The sequence below is a fragment of the Taudactylus pleione genome, unplaced genomic scaffold, assembly GCF_031769625.1.
Source record: "Taudactylus pleione unplaced genomic scaffold, aTauple2 ptg000019l, whole genome shotgun sequence".
Lineage (NCBI taxonomy): Eukaryota > Metazoa > Chordata > Amphibia > Anura > Myobatrachidae > Taudactylus > Taudactylus pleione.
Window position 1 is genome coordinate 21,018,103 of NW_028284421.1, and position 23,611 is coordinate 21,041,713.

At 44.0% G+C, this 23,611-nt stretch overlaps 1 protein-coding gene across 2 annotated transcripts; it reads left to right on the forward strand.

Moving 5' to 3' along the window:
- Positions 1 to 5,422: 5,422 nt before the first annotated feature.
- On the forward strand, positions 5,423 to 21,891 carry LOC148540399 (uncharacterized). Of its 2 annotated transcripts, none has more exons than XM_088445893.1 (5): positions 5,423 to 5,451; positions 9,310 to 9,412; positions 9,522 to 9,648; positions 17,101 to 17,205; positions 19,608 to 21,891. In XM_088445893.1, exons 2-5 carry the CDS (start codon positions 9,332 to 9,334, stop codon positions 20,603 to 20,605), a joined length of 1,311 nt encoding a protein of 436 aa, XP_088302019.1. In that variant the 5' UTR covers positions 5,423 to 5,451; positions 9,310 to 9,331; the 3' UTR covers positions 20,606 to 21,891. The 2 variants fall into 2 exon arrangements, with proteins under 2 accessions (XP_088302019.1, XP_088302012.1); XM_088445886.1 differs by lacking the exon at positions 5,423 to 5,451 and adding an exon at positions 5,491 to 5,766.
- Positions 21,892 to 23,611: the final 1,720 nt, after the last annotated feature.

Genomic DNA, 23,611 nt, shown 5'->3' on the forward strand with positions numbered 1-23,611 from the left:
AGGCTACGGGCACGTGCCCTGGGCGCCGTTGGAGGGGGCACCAGCCACGGTCCAAGTTCGTTAAAGTCAGTGTAGTGAGGACCGCAGTGAGTGGGCATTTTATAAGTGGCACTACATAGGGGGGACCACTACTGGGGGTACTGCATAAGGGGGACCGCCACTACTGGGGCACTGCATAGGGGGGGACCACTATTGGGGGCACTACTACTGGGGACATTGCATAAGGGGCACTACTACAGTGGGCATTGCAAGAGGGGCACTGCTACTGGGGGCATTAAGGTGCATATCGAGTAGAAAGGAATGTTCCCAGTGATGAGAAACTGTGGCGTCATGTTGACACTCCCCCATTTTTCAGTGACCATGCCCCTTGTGGCATGTGATCACGCCCACTGCTCTGGGCTCCAAATACCCTAGTTACGCCACTGCATAGGCCTAATATACAGTAAGGTGAAAATCCTGCTCATGCATATCACTTGCATACAGAAGTTGTCCGCCACATTTCAACCTTGGGAGGTTATAGAACATGGTCTGATTTATTAAAGGGTGACAAGCCATTTTGATAGAGAAAACAGTTTTTATATACATTGAAGGATTTGTTTTGGCAACACTCTTTACATTTATAAGACTACCATCAACGATAACCCTTGTTAGGAGCCCTCTAGATCACAGGTTCTCAAACTCAGCCCTCAGGACCCCAAACAGTGCATGTTTTCCAGGTCTCCTCACAGAATCACAAGTGATAAAATTAGCTCCACCTGTGGATCTTTTAATTTGTGTCAGTGAGTAATGAATACACCTGTGCGGCTGCTGAGTGACCTGGAAAATGTGAACTGTGTGGGGTCCTGAGGACACAGTTTGAGAACCACTGCTCTAGATAACACATCTAGGCTGGACACCTTGTTCTTGTAATGTCATCCTTAGATGCCATTACCAGAACACAACCTAAAAGCAACAACCTGTGTAGCTACTGCACAAGGTGGATAGTAATGGTTGGTGTCAATACAAATGTTGTATGTGCTCTCTGTTCAAATGAATGGAAGACTGGATCAGTAAAATACTCTATTTAATAACAATTAATTGCACATAAATAATCACAATCCTATCGCTAAAACTCCAGATGATAATAAATATTATAGCGACAATTGCAACTAGATAAAAAACACTGTAGTTGAACATAAATAAAGAAAATGATAAAAGGAATGCTGGCGTCCCAGCTATTGATATAAAATGCAAGGATTCACTTGATCTCTTAGTAAGCAATATAGGGTGCTCTAAGCGTGGCCACGCTAATATACATACGGTCCCATGGAGATGTTCACAATTATATCAAAGTAGTATCCAAATAGATATATATCTCACGGGATACAATGATGTAGATATGATGTACACATCGAAGGCACTGAATGGTATGCTCTTCTAATCTTCTAATGAAGACTGTAGACACAATTGGCATATACCGCTGATAAAAGACATGCAGGGCTTGCTGGGCGTTAAGTCCTCCAGTGACTCCTGCCCCAGGCACGTGTTACAATGTAGCGGCTCCGGACGCTGGATAATTCCAAGCAAGGTGTGCGCTGAAGGCCAGCTGATCGGCAAGTCCCGCTATGCGTGTAGCGGGTAGGGCTTGCTGGGCAAGAAGTCCTCCAGCAGCTCCTAACCCCAGCACGCCTGAGTTGGGACAATACCAATTTCTGGCTGGGTGATCCGCAAGTCCTGCTAGGCAAAAGCTCAATAAAGCGGCTGTAGTAGACTTGAATCCTCCTGGTAAGCACTTGGTGGCTCTGGTCAACGCCCCCTTTTCGTAACCACGCCCCCTTTTCGGACGCGCGCGCACAACATTGCCTTCTCTAGCTCCAGCGCCCTGCCTGCCGCCGGAGCTAGAGGGAACACTAAGAGAGCACATACAACATTTGTATTGACACCAAACATTACTATCCACCTTGCGCAGTAGCTACACAGGTTGTTGCTTTTAGGTTGATTTTTCAATTATTTGGTCTTAGCTAGATCAAAGATTGCTACTAGCTAGCAGGTGGATTATTTCAGATATTTATCCCTGAGCGCCGGGTATTGTAGTTTGTTTACTACATATACCAATTACCAGAACACAAGCTTCAAAAAGAATATTTGTGTTTTGAGATTAGCATTTTTAATGCATAACTGTTTAAAATATAAGTTTAAACAGTGATTCCTGTTCTTCACCAGGACGGGCTCTTATCAGTCTCCAGATAAGAGGATTTTAGTCAATTTGTGTGAAAAAATTTATTTTCATTGCAATTTTAGGGCATAAAATATTTATCACATCCTTTCCACCAAAATCTCGGGTCTGTCCCGGGATTTTTTACCTGCCATTTTGCCTGGTCGTACTTGGCTTTTACCCCGTTTCCACTGCACCCTCGCCTCCGTTTCCACTGAACCCAGGTAAGATCAGCAAAACCTGGGGATGTCATTAAAAATTGCCTTTATTCAGGCTCACAAAAGATGAGGTCACAGAAAGGGAACAAAAGGGAGGGGTGGGGACTGCTCACAGCATTGCAGCAATGATGGCCGACGAGTTACCAGTGTGTAGCCCGTAGTTCCTGAATGTTTGCAGCTTTCTGTTGTTTTACACAGCTACTGAGAGCATGATTTAGCTTGCGACATCAACCATGGCAACCATACTGAGAATAAGCACAGCGAAACAACTGAGAATGTGGGTCAGAGACCGCAAGCACGGAGAGGCTTTCACGACGACTGTGGAAGCCTTTCAAGATGAGCAGTGGATGGTACATTTCCGGATGTCGCGTGCTATATTTCAGTATTTGCTGGACCTACTCACCCCACCAGTCACCATGCAGATGACCAATGTCAGCCAGTGCCCTGGAAGGACCAGTCAGCAGCTTTTGGAATTACCTGGATCAAAAAACCTGGGTAAGAGCTGTTTCCACTGCAGTGTTACCGGGTTTTACAAGCTAAAAACCCTGCTCAATACCCAGGAAGAAATCCTGGGTAACTAGAGCCATTTCCAATGAGCCCCGTCCCGGGTAAAGATGGCAATTACCCAGGTTTCTTAGACAGTGGAAAAGGGGTATTAGAGATACAAGAAAAAGGAAAATAATGCACAAGTGTGCCATGGACCTTAAAGCTGAATAGGTCTCTCCTACATCAGTGTGTCTGACCATCAATGATTTACTACCAGTGGTTGATGGACCAGTGTTTCTTAACAATTGATGACAGATGCAGCAGATTTTGAGGGAGATGTATTATCCAGCGTTAGATTTAGTTGTATCAGCGCACGTTATGTGCGCTGATACCGCTTCTCCCCCATATATGAATGTGGGGTTGGGTGGTAAATAACAGGGGTGCTATGCACCCGTTATCATCGGCACTCCTATCTACAAGATAGCGCACTGATGTGCCACCCAATGTATGAACAGTTAGTGGCAGTGACCATGCCGACAGCTGCAGCTGTCGTTCCGTATCACCACAGCACTCACGCATGCCCAGTGGATCCGGCCGGGAAGGGAGACGCAGCCATCTGATGCGCTGTGAGCTCTGGCAGGGATCTCCGAAGGGGAAAGTTTTCACTTCCCCACTCCAGCAGATGAGGTCTTAATACATCTCATAGGTACTGCTTCGCCTCGGTAAAGATGCGTGACGCTATAATACATCTCCCCCTTTATTTTTCTGGTGCACTGCACTTGCAACACTCCCTTCGCCACACTGCCCACTGCATTCACCTGATTCACCCGTGGTGAAGCCCATCTAAGGTTGAAACTATCAACGGTTTTCCATTGATGGTTTCCATTCATTGATGTAAATACTGATGGCACTATCAATGATGACCACTCAACAGCCTTCCCTGCATCGCAGTGAGTCAGCGCACTGGGATTATCAGCTTGGAAATAGCAGTTAAATTCGATATTGTCAGCCAGGCATCTTATGACGCCTCTATGACCACAAAGTTGGGAACTCGGGGCCTGATTCAGAGCAGGACGCTCTGACAGAGCGCTCGCTCTGAATCAGGGCTGTCCCTCTTATTTTTCAGAGCGGCCTCCTGGCCGCTCGCATAGCTATAGCGAGCGGCCAGGAAGATGGCTGCGATGGTCAAGACCATCGGGCTTGCGACGAGACCCTGGTGCTAGGGTCTCGTTGCCGCAAGCCCTAGAGTGCTTTCGGCTCTAACAGAGCTGAAAGCACTCCCACTGACATCACTTGTGATGTCAGTGGGGCCGGCTCCAGACGGTAGGCGTTCCCATGGGAACGCCTCCGTCTGGGCAGCCCCGGCCCACCCACCAAAGGGGGCGTGCTGTTACTCAACATCGACAGCACGCCCCCTTTTGTACGAGACCTGGAGCGACGGTTTGCCCGTCGCTATCCGGGTCTTGCGCATGCGCACGACGGAGCCGGCTCCGTCGTGCGCATGCGCACTGGGCCACCGTCGACCCGCTCGCGAGCGCAGCACTCGCTCTGAAACAGGGCGGTTTTTTTTGTGCAGCCTCCTGGCCGCTCGCATAGCTGTGGGTGAGCACCCACAGGTATAGCCAGCGGCCAGGTTGATGGTCACGATGATCAAGACCATCGGGCTTGCGACGAGACCCTTGTGGTAGGGTCTCGTGGCCGCAAGCCCCAGAGAGATTTCGGCTCTAACAGAGCCGGATTCTCTCCACTGACATCACGAGTGATGTCAGTGGGGCCGCCCCCAAACGACAGGCATTCACATGGGAATGCCTCCGTTTGGGCAGCCACCCCCCCCGGCCCGCCCACTGAAGGGGGCGAGCTGTCACTCAACATCGACAGCTCGCCCCCTTTGGTGCGAGACCCGGAGCGACGGATTGCCCGTCGCTAGCCGGGTCTCGCGCATGGGCACGACGGAGCCGGCTCCGTCGTGCGCATGCGCTGTGGGCCACCATCGACCCGGTTGCGAGCGCTCAGCCCTTGCGACCGGGTCTGAATCAGGCCCTCAGCTTCCCCTATGTACCTTCTCTTATGTCCAATGAATGCTGCTACATGGTCAGCAGATCACAGTGATCTAAAGTTACGTTGTAAATACAACAGTGAGGTCCTCAATATGCAATGACTCGTCAGCTAATGCACCCCATCCAGGATCAGCTCGGTCTGTCCCCTACATACACTGCTAAGAGGACAGAGGCGACCTGTACATCACGTCACTACGCTCCACCACTATGGGGTCTATGTACTAAGCCTTGGAGAGCGATAAAGTGGACGGAGATAAAGTACCAACCAATCAGCATCTGTCAATTTTCAAATACAGCCTGTAAAGTGAGTTAGGAGCCGATTGGTTGGTACTTTAAGCGCGGCAGTGGTGAAGAATCAACACTTAATGGAAACTGGAAAGCGGGCTCTCACAGCGGCCCCGCCCCCAGCCGCTGGTCCCGTATACCTCCGCCCGGCTTCCCTGATCATCATCTGGATAATAACAACAGAGATAAGCGCCGTCCGCATATGACGTAGGTATGTGCCCGGTCTCCCTCTGATAGGTTCTGCTGATCACCACGTGTCAGAGCTGATCAATGGCGGTGGGGGCGGTTAGTGGGTGTGTTCTCCACACAGTTCCTTCCCATCATGGCCGCCGGCTCTGCTAGGTTTTGTATACACTGTGTCCTATGCTGTATATTATGCCTAGAAGACTGGTGATTGTTACCTCGGGCTGCTGTACACACGGTGATGCCAGCATTCTGATACCGCCATAACTATAGTGTCTGCGGATGATTATAGAGCAGGACATGAGCTGGGTGTAAATACCTTTTGATTTTCCTTTATTGACAGGTAAGAGGGCACGTACATAACTCTGTGTATATGTATGTGGTGGCTGTACAACATACGGGCGTGTGGTTTTCTGCACAGAGAATCTTGTTTATTTTATATATTTGTTAGTATTATTTGTTGGCAATGGGCTATGCCAGGGGTGTAGTTATAAAATGTCAGCCTCATAGTTGTGATTGGACCCTTTAAGCATCATCATAATGTCATACTGCAATGTCTTCTCCATTCTCCATCAGTATACAATAGGTCAATGTAGTAATTACATTAGTCTGAATAAATATACACAGTCATTGTATCCTTGTTGTCTTCCAAATCATATAATGGCCTCAAATCTGTTATGAAGCTGTATTAAGTTTGTATTTTAAGGCCTGTTTTTCCTTTGGCCCAGTGTCCCACCTGTTACCAGGCCCCATAGCATGGAGCTAGGCCATGTGTTAATAACCGCTTGTGGCAGGGGCAAAATATCGGCATTCTGAACCTAAAATCACTTAACGTTCAGGCTGCAGGCTCAACGTGGGAGTCATGAGATCGGCCTTTTACAGCATGAAATGACAAGTTCAGGTTGTACAAGGACATAAGGGATGTGTATGTTTCAGAACTGGTGAGATGTTCAGTTCCATCTGGTTACACTTCTAGAATGTCCACGATGATCAGGACAGTAATGGCTGCAATTCTTAAATTCAGGGGTGAAAGTAATTTATTACTTCACAATCTGCTGAAGGCACAGACCTAGGAGTCTACGGATGGTTATTTAATAGAAATCCACTCTGCCATTTTCCCAGGGGATTATCTTAATGAAGTTTAGTGAATCTCTTTAGGTTTGTCGCCTCTCATGGCTAGAAAGTAATGAATTTGACAATGGACGCCTTTGAGACTATGGTCTTTGGACTCCAGACAATCAAAACTTCTGACCTATGTACTAGTAATCAGATTGGTTATAACTCTCTAATAAGATAACGTTCTTGTTCTGGTTGCACCAGATGGCCAAGGAAAGTTATGTGACATTCTAAGCATGGCAGGACATATCAAAACACCTGCTGCCAAAACCGTATCTGTTTAGCCAGTGCATATATACATAGTGTTCATTCTAGCACCCTGCACCTGTCACAGCCCTTTCCTGCCTGGGGTGTTGCTCTCTGCACTGGTGCTTTTAGCACACTCTGGTGTCTCTGAGCAGTTTGTTTTATTAGCTGAGTGTGCTAGAGGCACCAGAACAGAGAGCGACACCCTAGGCAGGGAAGAGGAACTCCACGTGGTTGTGACAGGTGCAGGGTGCTAGAATGAACACTACTTATACGCCACATTACTTTATTTTGGTAGGTTGCAACGGTGTGGCTGTGAAGCCTTGATCCTTGCACCTATAGGTCTTTGTAGAGGGTGGATCATTCAGAGAAAACTGATTGTATTACTTGACGTGCAAACTTGATGTGTGATGCATGTGCAGCTTTCATGGTTCTTTGGAATATCAACCTAGTTCTAACAGCATTACAGCAACCTCTTGAACGTGGGATTGATAAAGTTAAAGTTCATTGCCTGGAAGATTATTTTTATATTGGCTTTCTCCTCAGCAGGAGAGTTTCAGAGCTGATGCCTTGTGTATCTCCTTTTCATATAGTTCATAAACACAGGGCTTCGCTTAGAACCAGTCCTTTTTTAATCCCAAAGTGGGCCTAAATCACGATGATGTCCTCCCGGCCTTCGACCAGGATAAGTTTCCAGTGGACCAGGACACTCTGTTCTTTAAACAATACAAGAGCACTCTGTATCTGTAGCCATAGGTATTGTATAGGACAGATTACCTTTTGTTCTCCTATGGAGTGTGGCCAACATTTACAAAGAAAATTGCAAAGAGCATTTGTTTTGGTAATTTTCCAGGTGTACAATGGGGGCGGGACAGCCATTCCTTTATATGTGAGGGCTCACTTCAACAGTTTATTAAGTTTTAATTGAGCAATGGGGTCTCTTCTGAACAGGTGTTTTGAACGACCACATGGTTTTAGAGTCAATATTTTGTGTCCAGAGGATGCTAGTGTTGGTTATTGATCCATGATGCTACCTACGTCTGAGTGTACCTTTCTACAGGACAGCTTTGAAACATCCCCAGCATATCCAGGGTCCATCATAGATACTTGCATTATATTCTTTTTCTGAGTCTCAGGCCACCCTCCCTTTATTTTGTATTTTTTTTTACTCCTTCTAAGGATTTTTGTTGGAGAACACTGCTCTTGCTGTCTATTGTTCTGTCTTCTAGGCTTTTTAAGAAAAATATTGATCTTTACTGAAACTCGACTTGCAGATATTTGTAATGCACTTGTTATTTTAAAGCTATTGTTTGATGTCGATTCTATGAGGAATGGACCAACATGTTCTTTTTGCAGTCTAGAGAAAAACTTTCAAACCTACATTTTAGATTTGTAAAAGTCAAGGTATTAGTTGCATTATTATTATTGTAAAATATTTTCAAGAGATCGGTCACTGAGAGATTGGGTCAACCTTGTTTTACTTTGAAAAGCAATACAAAACCTATTGGACGAGCATGAGCGTACACACAATGAAGAATTAGTAACCCAGTGTTGGAAGAGTTTGCACAAATGTTCCATCTAAAACTAAACTGGCTTCTAAAAATGTTTTGAATATACCTCATGGTATTACAACCATCATCTGGCTGGTCAGATCGCCATATCTGTGTAACTGCACTTCTCTTTCTGCGATGTCGGGTAATATTGCATAGCTTCACATTGTTCACCTGACCTATGTCATGGATGGATTGCTGTGTCCTCCTCATTGGTATTAGGGGAGATGATGATATTATTATTATTATTATTATTATTATTATTATTATTATTATTATTATGTTCATGCTAGCCTTTTTTAGCATGGTGCCACTACCTGCCCATATATTAAAAATAGAAAAATATGCCCTGCTGTTAATTGGAGCACCTCACTGACTTCTATACTAAAGCTGATATTGGAGGAGATGACGAACCATAATTCGAGGAGGTTTTTTCCAAACCATCTCCTGTACTATCTGGAGAGAGATGGGGGTTGGACTTGCCATTTCTCTATTAACCCTGTGGCAGTCAGCGGACATCCGGAACATTGCAGCATCAGAGCCATCTCATCTGCAGTGAGTCACACTGGCAAGAAGGGGACGTGAGCCTGGAGCCTGTATGTACAACATGCAGCGTAGTTTTCTAACCTGTTGCCACCAGATCACTTTGGACAGTCCATGGTTTATCTTGGCAGGCTGCAGTAGGGGACGGTTAGGTTTAGGCTGCCGATTCTCACGGCTAGAGGGAACGATGCAGTTGCATGAGATGCAACCGTGTCAGTAGAAGCCTGTCTGGCTTCGGTCGCATTACAAGTGACCCTGCCTGTTAAGTAGTTAAAGAAATAAAAAAAATATGTAAAGAATTAAAAAATTGTTTTTTGCCTGGGGCAAAAGAAAACACTACTATCTGTTTAATAAGGGAATATGCTATGTAACTAATATTTTGGTTTATGGCACACCAGCTTCTAATTTATAATTTTTTTCATATTTGAAAGGTCTTAATGCAGTTTTTCTGACATGACTCGGCAAGAATCTGAAAGAAACTGTGTCAGGAAATGTAAACAAGCAAAAATATACAGAATAAGAAAGTCCCTGAAGGTGAGGCATTCATAGAAAAGATGGAGCCTTCTTAGTGAAAGCAGTTTTCTGCTGTTTGCAGACTTTGTCAGTAAGATGGTATCAGTCTTCTGTGTGTTCTTTGTTTCAGGAACCATTGCTGTTCGAAGATGTGGCCATCTATTTCTCTGAGGAGGAATGGAGCTATTTAGATGAAGAGCAGAAAAATCTGTACAAGAATGTTATGCTGGAAAACTACTATGCCCTCAGGTCACTTGGTAAGTGTGTGGTGTACATCTTTTAAACCAGTGGTTATCAAACGCTGTCCTCAGGACCCCACACAGTTCACTTTTTCCAGGTCACTTAATTGGTGCACAGGTGAATTAATTACTCACTGACACATTTTAAAAGATCCACAGGTGGAGTAATTATTTCACTTGTGATTCTGTGAGGAGACCTGGAAAACATGCACTGTTGGGGGTCCTGAGGACCGAGTTTGAGAACCTGTGTTCTAAACTAATCCATTTCATTAGCCTATAAAGCAGTGTTTGATGAATTTCGGAGCTAGCTTAAAAGTTTAGGAGCCAGACCGTTGTCCCCAACCAAAATATATGAAAAGTAATATAGACACACATGCCCCTTCAGTGCCTATCAGACATCACTATCTCTGGTGCCCAATAGTATGCCACACAGTAGGGCCCGAAATTCATAGTATGCCACACAGTAGGACCCCATAATTCATAATATACCATACCGTAGTGCCCCCCAATACATGATATGCAGCACTAGATGCCCCCAACACATAGTATGCCACACCAGGGCCTATGGTACATGGTATGACATACCATAGCAGTGTCACACTTACGTGCTATAGGCAGTGAGGGACACAGTTTTGAAAAATAAGCGGGACCCGTTGTGATGACCTATATAATCTGGCTGTGCGTGCCACAGCCAATAGGAATCCTGCAGTGTCTCCACATCCCTTGGCATCCCTGTGACTCTCCCAGCTGCAGTAGCAGTGTTGTTGCCTCCATTATGTCTGTGGTGCCAGCGACTTCCAGCAGCCAGGGCAGTGTACAAACACCATTGTGCACTCTATCCCAGACTCCTTCAGCCAGCAGGCTCTCTGCATGCAGCAGACTGGGAGGTGGACAATGCCCGGGCCAGGAGGGAGCTGAAACTCTACACCCAGGTGCTGAAGGACAAGCTAGGGCTGCAGTTCATTGAGCTAAAGGCAGACAACAGTATCCCAGACTCTGCCTTTGTGGAGGACTTGGCAGTGGTGCTGGATAAGACAGTTGTGGTAACCAGACCGGGGTTCCAGCAGGAGGAAGGAGGTAAATACTGCCCCAGTATTGACTGCCCCTAACTCCCTCCTTGCCCCAGTACTGCCACAACTGCTATCTATCCTTACCCCCTTCCCTACCCACAGTACTACCTGCCCCTAACCCCCTCTTTTCCCCCAGGACTGCCCCAAATGCAATCTACCTTTTCCCCTTACTGCCCCAACTTCTGCATGCCCCTAGACTCCACTGCCTAAACTGCTGCCTGCTCTCAGTAGTGTCCCAACTACTGCCTACCAGGGCCAATACATAGTATGCCATGGAATAGTGCCCCCAATACATAGTATGCCATAGTGCCTACAATATCTCACACCATAGTGCCCCAGTACATAGAATGCCACACACCAGGGCCACAAACACTTAGTGCGCCACACCATAGTGCTTCCAGTACATAGAATGCCACACACCTGTACCCTCAATGTATAGTATGTCACACAATAGTGCCTCTGATACATAGTATGCCACACAGTAGGTTTTCCAATTAATAATTAGAGGAGGAAGTTAAAATGTAGGCAAGTATCAGTCACTCACCAGTTGCACTGGAAAGCAGAGCCCAACTGATGTTTGAGGAGGTCGAGATTCCACTTCTGCTGTCCTTTGTGAATGAAACCTATTCAGTGTCCACAATGACTGTAGTGGCCAGAGGGGCAGAGGAACAGGAGCGCTCAAGCCTCCTTCTCCAATTACAAAACATGAATAGGCACTCATTTAGCATGACTACCATTGGATGCAATAGTCATTAAGCATGGAGATTTGTATCTAAACAATACCTACTTCCATATGCAAAAATGCCCAGCTTTAACCACACTTGCAGGACTCTGCAGGAACACTAGGTTTTCTGGGGTTGCTTCCTTCAACCACAGCAAAATCAAGTTGCCATGTCTAAAAAAAATCTAGCAACCGATATTTGTTGAGACCTTCTATAATGGAATCTCTACAGTTCTGTACACCCAGTTTGATTGGCTACTTTATATCAGGAGACTTAAACAGGGTAAACACATAATATGTATCGTATTATATATCATCCTGACGCGAATCGGGACGATATAAGATGTGTCCACATACATCTATCCTCCATGCGCTACAAGTCGCACTACACATAACGCGGGAGCTCCGTGTGACTCTGTATCGCCGAGCGTTTTTCGTGCAGCTTTTTACCTTCAAATGCATCTTATTTGCACAGCAATGCGAATAGGTAGCACAAACATTCTGTTGATTAAACTTCTGTGTGTGACTGCGGGTGGATCTGCATGCGAAATGCTACGTTAGTGTTACAGCCGCTGACACTGTAACATAGCTTTCGCATGCGGATACACCCACTGTTGCTCACAGAATCTAGGCAAGCTGTGTGAATAAGACGCATTTGAAGGTAAAAACGCTTGGTGCTACTGAGCCATACCATGGTGCAACCTAGATAGGTGGTGCAACCTAGATAGGCTGTTTAAAACGTAAGGAGGCTAGATATGAGGACAGATCTGAATCATACACATTGTATAGTGTGTACACGAGATCCCTTTGTCCCGGCCGTCGTTCACTGATTCGTCCCATTTGCTGTGCTGCACATCAAATAGGACGATTCAGTGAACAACAAGGTGTAGTTACATGCAGTATGTAACGATACATCGCACTGTTTTACAGCAGATGGTGCAGTGTGCAACGTGCGCGCCATGCATGGTTACATAGCTTGCCGCATCTTTGGGACGCACTATGTACGGTGTGTCCCCAGCTTTACCTTTGAACATTTGGCAGCTTGACTTGTGATCCTTCCCTGACTGGTAACTGCCCGGAGAAGGATAATAATTATGTAAACCGAGCCATAAGAAGAGGATGCCCTGTGATTTGTTGACACTCTCTTTCTCCTGTAGTAGGTGGTACAACAGCTTAGGGGTATATTGATTAAGGTGCAGGTTTTTAGAGGTCGAGATGATGCCCATAGCAACCAATCGGAATCTAGCTATTTTCTAGAAGGTGCTAGATAAATAAGTAGCCAGCGCCAGGAGGGGAGTGTCTTTCAAGTGCCCGGTCACAGTGGCCACAGCGATTGGGACACACAGTGGGCAGAGCCACAGCTACTGTCAGCCACAGCTGCACTGTGGGGGGTGTTGTGGGGCTGTCTTATTACTGTGGAAAGTAGTAATCGGGATAAATTGGGGGCGGGGCCGGGGGTGCAGGTCCTATTGAGATTGGTGGCTGCTGTAAGATCATCTGGCAGCCGTCCAGTGGACGTGTCTGACTGGTCGCATCGTCTGATCTGATGCGACAATGCCAGGCACCTGTTAATATTGTGTGTTTTTCTGGTACTTTATCTGAGAGATAAGGATCAGATATATACAGTATGTTAGTTTGATGAATTGTTATATGTTGTCTATTTCAGGTTCTTAATTCTTTCAGCTGTTTTAATGTGTGTTACAGTCGGGGAGTTCTAAGTCTGATATACATCCATCAGCCATAACATTAAAAACACTGACAAGTGAAGTGAATAACAGTTATTATCTTTAAAATGGCTCTTGTCAAGGGATGGGATATATTGGACAGGAAGTGAAACACTCTGGGCCTGATTCAGACCCACTCGCGAGCGGGTCGATGTTTGGCCACTGTGCATGCGCACGCCGGAGCCGGCTCCGACGTGTACATGCGCGAGACCCGGCTAGCGACAGGCGCTCCAGGTCTCGCACCAAACTCGCACCGTTTTGGAGGCGTGGCTTCACAAACGGAGGCGTTCCCAAGTGAACGCCTGCCGTTTGTGGGCAGCCCCACTGACATCACCAGTGATGTCAGTGGGAGAGCTTCCGCTCTATTAGAGCCGGAAGTTCTCTGGGGCTTGCGGCCACGAGACCCTACCACAAGGGTCTCGTCGCAAGCCCCGATGGTCTTGACCATTGCGACCATCATCCTGGCCGCTCGCAATAGCTGTGGGTGGTCACCCACAGCTAAGCAAGCGTGCAGGAGGCCTTACAGAAAAAAAAAAAGCATCTGTCTCTGAATCAGGCCCTCTGTTCTTTAAGTTAATGTGTTAGAAGTGGTAAATGGCAAGCATAAGGATCTGAGCGACTTTGAATAGGGCTAAATTGAGATGGCTAGATTACTGGGCCAGAGCATTTCCAAAACAGCTGGTCTTGTCAGAGCAAGAGAACATCTTGTGGAGTGTTCCCAGTATGCAGTGGTTAGTACCTGCCAAAGTAGATCAACTGGTGAACTGGCGTCCATGTCATGGGGGCGCAAGGCTCATGGTGTGTGTGGGGAGCGAAGGCTAGCCCGTCTGGTCCAATCTCACAGAAGAGCCACTGGTAGCACAAATTGCTGAAAATGTTCATGCTGGCTATGATAGAAAGGTGGCAGAACACAGTGTGTCTACCTTTGAGACAGCACTCTCACCCAGCACCTGACGCGGTATGATGCGTGCACATGTGCCCATGCCACACATTGCTGTTGGTATAACAAGGCTGGCAAAAAAGTGAGGAGGGAGGTGGGTCGAGCACTGCCAGATGGATTGTCAGGAGTAGTGTGAGGACAGGGAACTGAGGTGGCTCCCTATACTTAAACAAGTTGGACTGATACACAGGAGTGAGCAGAGGTGTGGAAGGAAAGATGTAAGGCCCCATGTCCCTGCAGCTACCACTAAGAGCTCTGTCCTTTATACTGCTGCTATTGTCCATCTAGAGCTGACTTCGTAGAGAACTGCAGGGAGGTCCCTTCCATCACAGCTGTTTGCTAGACACAGCCTCATTTCTACTCCAGCCCTTGAAGTCAAAACCCCCATACATGCCGCGATCCCAACCCCCCACTTATGAGACTCCATGATCACCATCACTTCTGAGCTAATGCAGCCGCAATGCCCCCTGTTGCCCAACCCACAAACCAAACCCTCTTCCGCCAGCAGGGGGGTCAGATCGGAGAGAGCGAGAGAAATGGGTGGGGACAGAGATGAGAGACAGGGGGGGGTCACAGATGAAAGTGAAACCCACGGGGGTGGCATGAAGCTGGTGAGACACGTGGGGGGGGTTGGCATGAGGCTGGAGATTCACTGGGGGTTGACACAAGGCTGGTGCCACAGTGGTGGCATAAACCTGGAGAGACACGGGTGGCATGAGGCCTTGGATACAGGCTTGAGGGATGCTGCTGGAGAGATACATGGTGGATGAGGCTCAGGTCTGGCCCTAGCCAATTTGGTGCCCCAGGCAAGATTCAGGCTGGTGCCCCCTAGCAGATAATCCCTCCACCAATCTTAAAGTGTGTACACACCTGACGGATATATATGCAGATTATGGTTGTTTATACGCACTAAACAAAAGTCATCTGCTGTCCCGCTGGCTGGGGTTCACATTGTGCCCCCCTCCCTGTCGACCTCTGCAACAAGTTTAAGGGCGTTCGGCTGATCGCCTGTACACACAGCACGATGAGCAGATATATCCGCCAACGGCTATGCTGCTCAGTTGATGCGATATGTCTGTGAATTACATTTTTCATGGACATATCGTGTGTATGGGATACGTTTGGCATGTCGGCGATCGGGATGCTAACGTTTCTGGCGCCGGAATCCTGACCGATGAGATACCTAAGGTAAGTAACAGGGTTGGGGGGAGGGTTAGGGTTAGGCACTAAGGGGGGAGGGTTAGGTTTAGAGTGGGAAGGGGAAGGCTAGGGTTAAGAACCAAAGAGGAGGAGTTAAGGTAGGGAGAGGGTTAGCATATGGACTAACAAGTGTCGGTATGCTAACCCTGTCAGGATACAGGGGTCGGGATTCTGACCTTCGGGACCCCGATTGCTGGCATTCCATACCCAGCCCATGTGTACACACTGGCCTAGGGGCACACAGTACACTTGCTGCTCAGGTAATTGAACGGCCGATATGTCGGCAATTGTGTACCTAGCATTAATATTTGTATGCGGATGCCAAAAGATATATATCTATAAATATATATATGATCCAGAAATCCGGCACTCACTAATAACAATGAGTACTTTACCCCGTTGCCAGCAAAAGCATGTCAGATGCAGAGATGCTGTACCTATAAAGTATTCTATAAGCAGCACTCAGAGGTTTCAATAATACACACAACTGTCTCCCTGTGGTTACCCCACCACAGGAAGACAGTTGTATATTATTGAAACCTCTGCGTGCTGCTTATACTAATATATATATATATATATATATATATATATATATATATATATATATATATTTTTTTTTATTATAGCGCCATAAGTGTTCCGCAGCACCTTACAAAGTACATAAACAAGTTGTAGACATGCGACTTGCAGAACAATACAACACAGGACCAGGACATGGATAATCTATATTGCTACATTAGCGACCACAGCACCCAGATAAGCAACCAAGTGTTAGGTGCCCTAGTGGGGAGTAAGAAGTAGAATAAACTAAAGTAGGGAGAAGCAGAAGAGGGTAGAGGACCCTGCTCGTAAGAGCTTACATTCTAATGTATTTTTAACCATCCACAAGGAAATGTATATATCTTATACACATGCAAGTATACTGTATATTCTCATTCATAATTATTTATATATATATATTTCTTGTGAGTCATGACCCAGTTAAAAATCCAACTACTGAAGGGCAGGGAGACAGCATGCAAGCGAGAGGACTTGGACACTCGGGCAAAAGAGCAGAGTAATAGGGCATGAAGGACCCGGGAGCTGCAGGCAGAGCTATACCTCTGCATAGTATAGACACTGACACCAGCACTGTGCACCTCACTCTTTCCGATCACTGACACCCGGCACTACCAACAGCAACCAATCAACTGAGTTACTCGTCCCGGTGGGATCTGTACCTGATCTGTTATTGGGCCATGCAGGCTGCAGCCACAGTGCGGCCAGTGTAACAGCTCCTCCATGCTCCTCAGCGGAACTGACACAATGACTCCTCCCCAGCCGGTCACCTGGTCATGACAGCAAAGGGGTTTTTTTTTGCCCACTTGGATCTGTAGCATCTACCGTAGCCTGAATGAGCTTCTATGCAGAAGCTCATTCTGACAGGCTAACATAATGCACTGCCCGATCGGAGCTGGGCTCCAATCGCGGTAGCGGCAGGGTGGAACTGCAGAGCCGTGGAATGCCCCTAGGCATTCCAGATGCCCTAGGCATTTGCTTAGAATGCCTATGCCTAGGGCCGGCTCTGATGAGGCTATATGGTGGCCACAGTAGCCTGCAACCTGGCGAATGAAGGGTCAAAATACTAGTGTGTGTGTGTGTGTGTGTATAATATATTATCATTGTGTGCGTATCTGAAGTGTACTTTTTAATGGAATATTGCAGACAGTGGTTTTATTTCAAACCTCATAATGTGCTTTGGTTCTGTAATATATTGAATGCTCAATTAGTAAAGTGCTAATTACATAAAAATAAATGGGCCACTATCGGTTTTAGGTTATGTTAATGGAAAGCCGAAGATAGTCTCAAAACTTCAGCATGGGGAGAAACCTTGTTTGCAAGTTCAAATGCAGCCGAAGAATCCTCAATGTTTTGCTAAAGGTAAGTAAGTGACCTGAATGTACATATAGATATTTATTTAATTTTTTTTTTTTGTAAAAATATTTTGTCTACAACATATCTAATTTCCAACTAAAATATCCCATGACAAAAGTCTGGATTGTAGCTGACAGTCAGATAAATCTTCTGCATCTTTACCTTCTCTCTCTATTATATAAAGGGAATATGATGATCTAGCTATATGAAGGGTTTATTTTCCTGTATATGTGTAGTAAGGTATGGGAGAATCCGTTAATCATTTGTGGACCAGTGTTCCTAATAGTCTGCAATTAAATATCATTTACAGTATTTTTATTCTAATTTGTCCACCATAAAATATTATATGTACTATAAAAAACGCCACAGTACAATACTTCACTATAAGATAAAGCACAATCATAAATCCGATAGTTTTATCTTTAATTTATTATGGTACTTATTACCAACAGTTTTCTTCTTCATGTGTTTAGTTTGTCTTGTTTTGGATTAGGATATGTGATTTTAACTGGATTAGGAAAGTAAGGTTTCTTTCTAAAAATATAACAAGTACTGTAAGGGCTCATCTGGAACAGCTATTTTTAACAAAGCTCTAATCTTGTGAATAAAAAAAGGATTGCCACAGGAATACTTTAGTGTAAGTAGCCTTTAGTGCTTTCATTGCCGGAAGTTTGTGTACATATTGACATTGTGGCCTATTTTTAAATATTTACTGTACATGAGTTTAGGCATTTTGCACTTAACACTTTAATGCAAATAGGTCTATATCTGGGGTAGGCAACCTATTGCGCTCCAGCTGCTGTGGAACTACACATCCCAGAATGCCCTGCCACAATTGTAGCCTGTCCTAACAGCAAAACTGTGGCAAGACCTTTTGCGATGTGTAGCTCTGATTTCAAACTATGTGTTACATTATGACACTTCGCTTATTAGGCAAATATATATATATTTTAGACCACATAAACATTAACATATATTTATATAGTGGCAGCATATTCCATTGCTCTTTGCAGTTGGAAACCTAGTAATAAAACAAGAAAGACATAAAGGTAAGAGGGCCCTGCGCGTAAGCTTAAAATCTATTTCATAGCTAATTCGATAATGTAAAAAGATTTGATATCCGATAAGCCTCAGATTTATAGTAGGGGGTAAATTTACTAAGATGAGAGTTTTTAGAAATGGAGATGTTGCCCGTAGCAACCAATAAGATTCTAGCTATTATCTTCTAAAAGGTGCTAGTTAAATGTTAAGTAGAATCTGATTGGTTACTACGGGCAACATCTCCACTTCTAAAAACTCTCATCTTAGTAAATTTGCCGCTAGTAGTCAAAAGCAGTATCAATAACCGGATAGAAAATATGTATTAACATAAAAATTCCAATGTGAATATTTGTTACATATTTATGAAAATGTTAAGCCTAGTTTAAATTGCATAAAGTAATAATATCGTTGAGTTAGGAGTATAGCAGGTAGGGAGCATTCCTGATGAAGCGTCAGCCTTTTTTAATTGAATCATTGTTTTATATTTTTAGGATTATTCATTATTTTATTCATAATTTCTTTTTATCTTTGTCCTGTGTGGCACCTTATTAAAACTTCTATATGTGGCTTTCCAGCTGTTGTGGATCTACAATACCCAGTATGCCTTCTGATGAACTGTTCATTTCGAGACTTGTTGTTTAGCTATCCTTAAAACCTGCATTGTTAGCGTGCCTTGAGGACCGTGGTTGGGAACCCTTGGTATAGATAGAAGCTTATGCAAACCATCGCAGAAAATATAGACCCATTCTGATCAGATTAGTTCTGGTCTGTTATCCAGTTACCTAACATGTCCAGATATATACTGCTGGTATTCCCAATGGTTGACCATAATGAGTTTGTTGGTCCAGCCGCCTGAAAGCCTGGCCGAGCAGCTCTGCCTTCCGGCCCTCTGCTTAGATGGGACATGCCGCAAGGCCATGCCCCCGTGACTGTCGTGCTAATGCTCCATTTTCCATGCACCTGTACAAGCGAAATGTTGAGGCCAAATTTACTCCCCAGTCTTTACCTGTCTAAGCATGTTATTTTTTTGGTTTTAATAGAGGGATTGTCCTCCCAAAACCATCTCTATTATTCTAGTTGGACTGGGGTATAGATTGCACACCCATACTTTGTCATCTTCAAAGTGTTCAGTCCATTGCGTCTGACAGCAGCTGGACTATGTTTGTTCAAGATTTGATAGGGGATTTAATACTTTTGGCTTTTTTTTTTTTTTTTTTTTTTTTTTTACGCATTGGAATATTTCCTTTTATTTGTATGAATATATTCTGTTGGGGACATTTTCTACTTGTTACACTACAACTCCCAGCATTCTTTGTCAGCTGTACCTTTCAACTATATACGCTAATATGTTCTTTATTATTTCCTAGCTGATCCTGAGGAAGATCTGTTTTCATTTCTGAATAAAATAGAAAACCAGATTATAACCGTTATGGAAAATCACAAAGCCTCAGACAAAACACAAAAGCCGAATGTACCCAGGACTTTGAAGGAAGAACTGTTACCACCATTATTTGAAAAGGCGTCTGTATATAATCTAAGGAGACGTGTAAAGATAAAGTACACATCTGATTCTGAAGATGAGGAGAAGCCATTTGAACACCTACAGCTGAATTTTTCCACATATAGAAAACCTAATCTATTAACCAAAGTCACTAAAGTTTGCAAACGGAATCCGAGAGCTCATTTAGGAGAGGCCTCCTTTAGTTGCAATGAATGTGGTAGGAACTTTGCTTCCCCCTCATATTTAATCAATCACCAGAAGTTTCACACAGGAGAATCTCCTTATGAATGCACTGAATGTGGAAAGTGTTTCAAAAAGAACTCCCTTCTAAGCAGACATCAGGTAACACATACAGGGGAGAAGCCCTATGCCTGTAGTGAGTGCAAAAAATGTTTTACGCACAGCTCTAGTTTAATGAAACACCAGCGGATTCATACAGGAGAAAAACCATATAAGTGTGCAGAATGTGGGAAGAAATTTAGCATCAGTACTTATCTTATTGTACACCATAGAACTCATACAGGAGAAAGACCCTACATGTGCAATGAGTGTGGTAAGACCTTTACTCAAGGCTCAGCCCTGGTTATTCACCAGCGATCACATACAGGAGAAAAACCGTACATATGTGTAGAGTGTGGCAAAGGTTTCAATCATAGGTCGCACCTGGTCACACACGGGAGGTTTCACACTGGCGAGAGGCCGTATGCCTGCAAGGACTGTGGAAAAACATTCAAGCACAGCTCCTACCTTATCGTGCACAGGAGATCCCACACTGGAGAAAGACCGTACACCTGTGGGGATTGTGGGAGGAAGTTTGCACAAAGTTCCCAACTGGCAACACACAAAAAAATCTCACATGGTTAAAAAGATTGTTACATTGTCACATAGCAACATTTTAAGATATTTTACTACTACATCTAACTTTGTTCTACTTTCTGTCTTTTGGTTCCCATCAAGTAATAACAATACTGTATGACTTTACATTAATTGCATTCTCAGAAACTAATATCGAACCAAAGGCTGCAGTAATGTTATTTTCTTTTGTCAGAGCGCATTGAAGTCCAACATCATAGAAATGTTTCCTGCATTATTTTATTCATGCTAGACGTAATGTAAGTAGTAGCTTTGCAACAGATAAACCCTGATCCTTATTTGGCAATCATCATGTTAAGTAGAAGAGCGCGTTCTACCAATTGCAACTATATAAATTAGTAAACGTATTAATAACTTACTACACATTCATAAAACTAAATGGTCAGATAATAGCTATTCAACTACTTATTTAAGCACATTGTGGTGGTAACAATACTGCATTTTGGAAATTAACAGTCCTCTTTACTTATGCATTTTCCAGATCTATCTAGCCAAAGATCGGTGTAATATTCATATCAAAAGAACATTTGTACTTCATACATATATATATCTCTATACCATATTAGGGTGGTAAAATATAATTTTCTTGATAAAGCTACACCGTTCCCCTCCCACCCAACCCCTATGGCGGTGGTTGCACTTCCATCCTTGCACTAGGTGCTGTTGCAGCTCTTCTATCTAATATATAATATAATGAAAACCACAAACCACCCATGTGACGGTCACCAGCTTTGTTCTGCTGTACTTGCACTTTTGTGCATCACAGAATCAATTTGTTTCCCAGTTTAATCAGTACTAGAGTTACTTGCATATTGAAACTATTGGTACATGCTCTTATATATGAGGGATATGCATTTGTTAAACTACGACATGTTATTATTTGACTTTGCAGCTACATGGTGGTGTTTTATTGTCCCTATGCACTACAGGAAGATTTCTACATGTCAGAAAAACAAATATTAAGTTATATATGAATTATGTCATTAGGCTGCTCTAGTCACAATGTATTTGTTAGTGTTTCAACATGAATGTATTCTAATTTTCCTATGATCAAGTTTAATGTAATTATGTGGTTTTTAATGTAATAATATTGAGATCCTTTGAGTATGTTCAACATAAAGGTAATTGTAAAGAAAAATAAATGTATTGGTTAAATTTCGGAATTTCTATCACCTCCTGTAAAATGGATAATTGTTTTTTCTGTACACGAAGTGGAACTGCAGATTGTACAGAAAGTGAAAAATGAACCTCTTAATGATTAAATGTATTTGAATGTCTTTACTGTGTTGGGTTTACTAGGGCTATTTTTATTTATTTATTTTGTTTTTGTTTTTTACATTTAGTCCATGCAATTTCTTTGTGTGTGTTTGATGGGATGGGGCACTAATTGCTAGAGTTTGTTTTGCAGTACTAGAGCTTAGTTGTGGCCTTAAATGAAGCACAGTGTAATCTGGAAAGTTGGGAAATGACTATGGCCTACATATAATTTATAGAACTGATGCAGAGTGAGTACTATGTTAGTTGGTGAACTGTATCTTGCGGAAGTACACACTACACATGCCCTGAATAGTGATGCACACATGTGTTCATGCAGATTTGTGTAATTCGCCAGCCTGTACCTAAATAGTTTTGGATTGGGGAGTTCTAACTTAGCCCAGTACAATAAGGCCATGCTCAAACAATTGCAGCCCAGGAATAAGACCTAGATGTACCTGAAAAAAGTCTGTTATTTGCAGATGGTCAGTTCAGATACAAATAGCAGTTGTTTCTGCTGTTAGAGAGGCTTTTATAGTATTTGATGCCTTATAACAAACGTATTAGTTTCATATAAAATAAATAGTTTAAAAAATGAACGCAAGTTTTTTTTTCTGAGATACGGGGAGTTGTTTCTGCTGTTAGGGGGGCTTTATCATTTTTAATGACTAGTAATGAATACGTATGATTCATATAAATAAGTGGTATAAAACTTGGGCTAACTCAGTGTCATGTAAGTGTCTAGCGTCTCGAGCTGCGCATATAAGCAGAAATACACTTTCTGCATGTGACTTTTTCATTTGTAAATTATGCTCTTTATTGCATCAAATTATTCAACATTCCCTATGTTCGTAACTTGCAAATGTTTTTCATGAAGAATTAACATTATTATTTGTTTATTTTATCTTCACTATAATGGAACATGATCCATGATTTCTGTTCCTGAAATCATGGAGTGGTACTTACTAAAGTCATGCGGGGCTGGATTAACGTCATTGAATCTCATGGCCACACAACCTTCAGTGTGCTGATTCCTATCTTGTTTGACAACCACATCACCTACTGTATATAACTTAATTGGTCACAGAGCAGTTTTGTAACATTATCCAGTAGAATTCATTCACCATTCATTTCAGTTGATTCTGCAGGTAAACTTTTGAGTGAGAGATATATATTGTATATGTGATGCAGCAGGAGGTGTCTTTAGGAAACAGACACTTCCTTGCTGCATCTGCGATCCCAGCACTGGGATCACCATTGAAACAATCACAACCATCGGTCGAGATGGTTGTTCCTTTTTCCAGGCTGCAATAGCTGACGCTTACCACAGCCTGACAGTTCCTGGCAGCTTACAAGGCCAGGAAGTCTGTGTCCATGAACGCACACTCTAGCCTCAGCACTCCCAGAAAACGGGGGCGACATGCCCCACTTTTCGGGAACACAGGCTGTGTCCCCGCACCGCCCCTTAATTGCTTCTGTCTATCAATCAGGCAGAGGCTTGGGGGAACTCCGTGCGGTATTGCAGGACCCATTCTGCACATGCACAGAACGGGTCCTGTGCAAGCGCAGGCCACTTACCGTCGTAAATGTGCACTAACCATCGGGTTAGCGTACATCTCTGAATCAGGCCCATAATTAGCCACTAAAAACTAGCACAGATGTTCTCATTCACTCATAATATTATTTTACTATTTTATTTATTGTTGCACAAAAACATTAACATTACACCACAAAGAAGCTGTC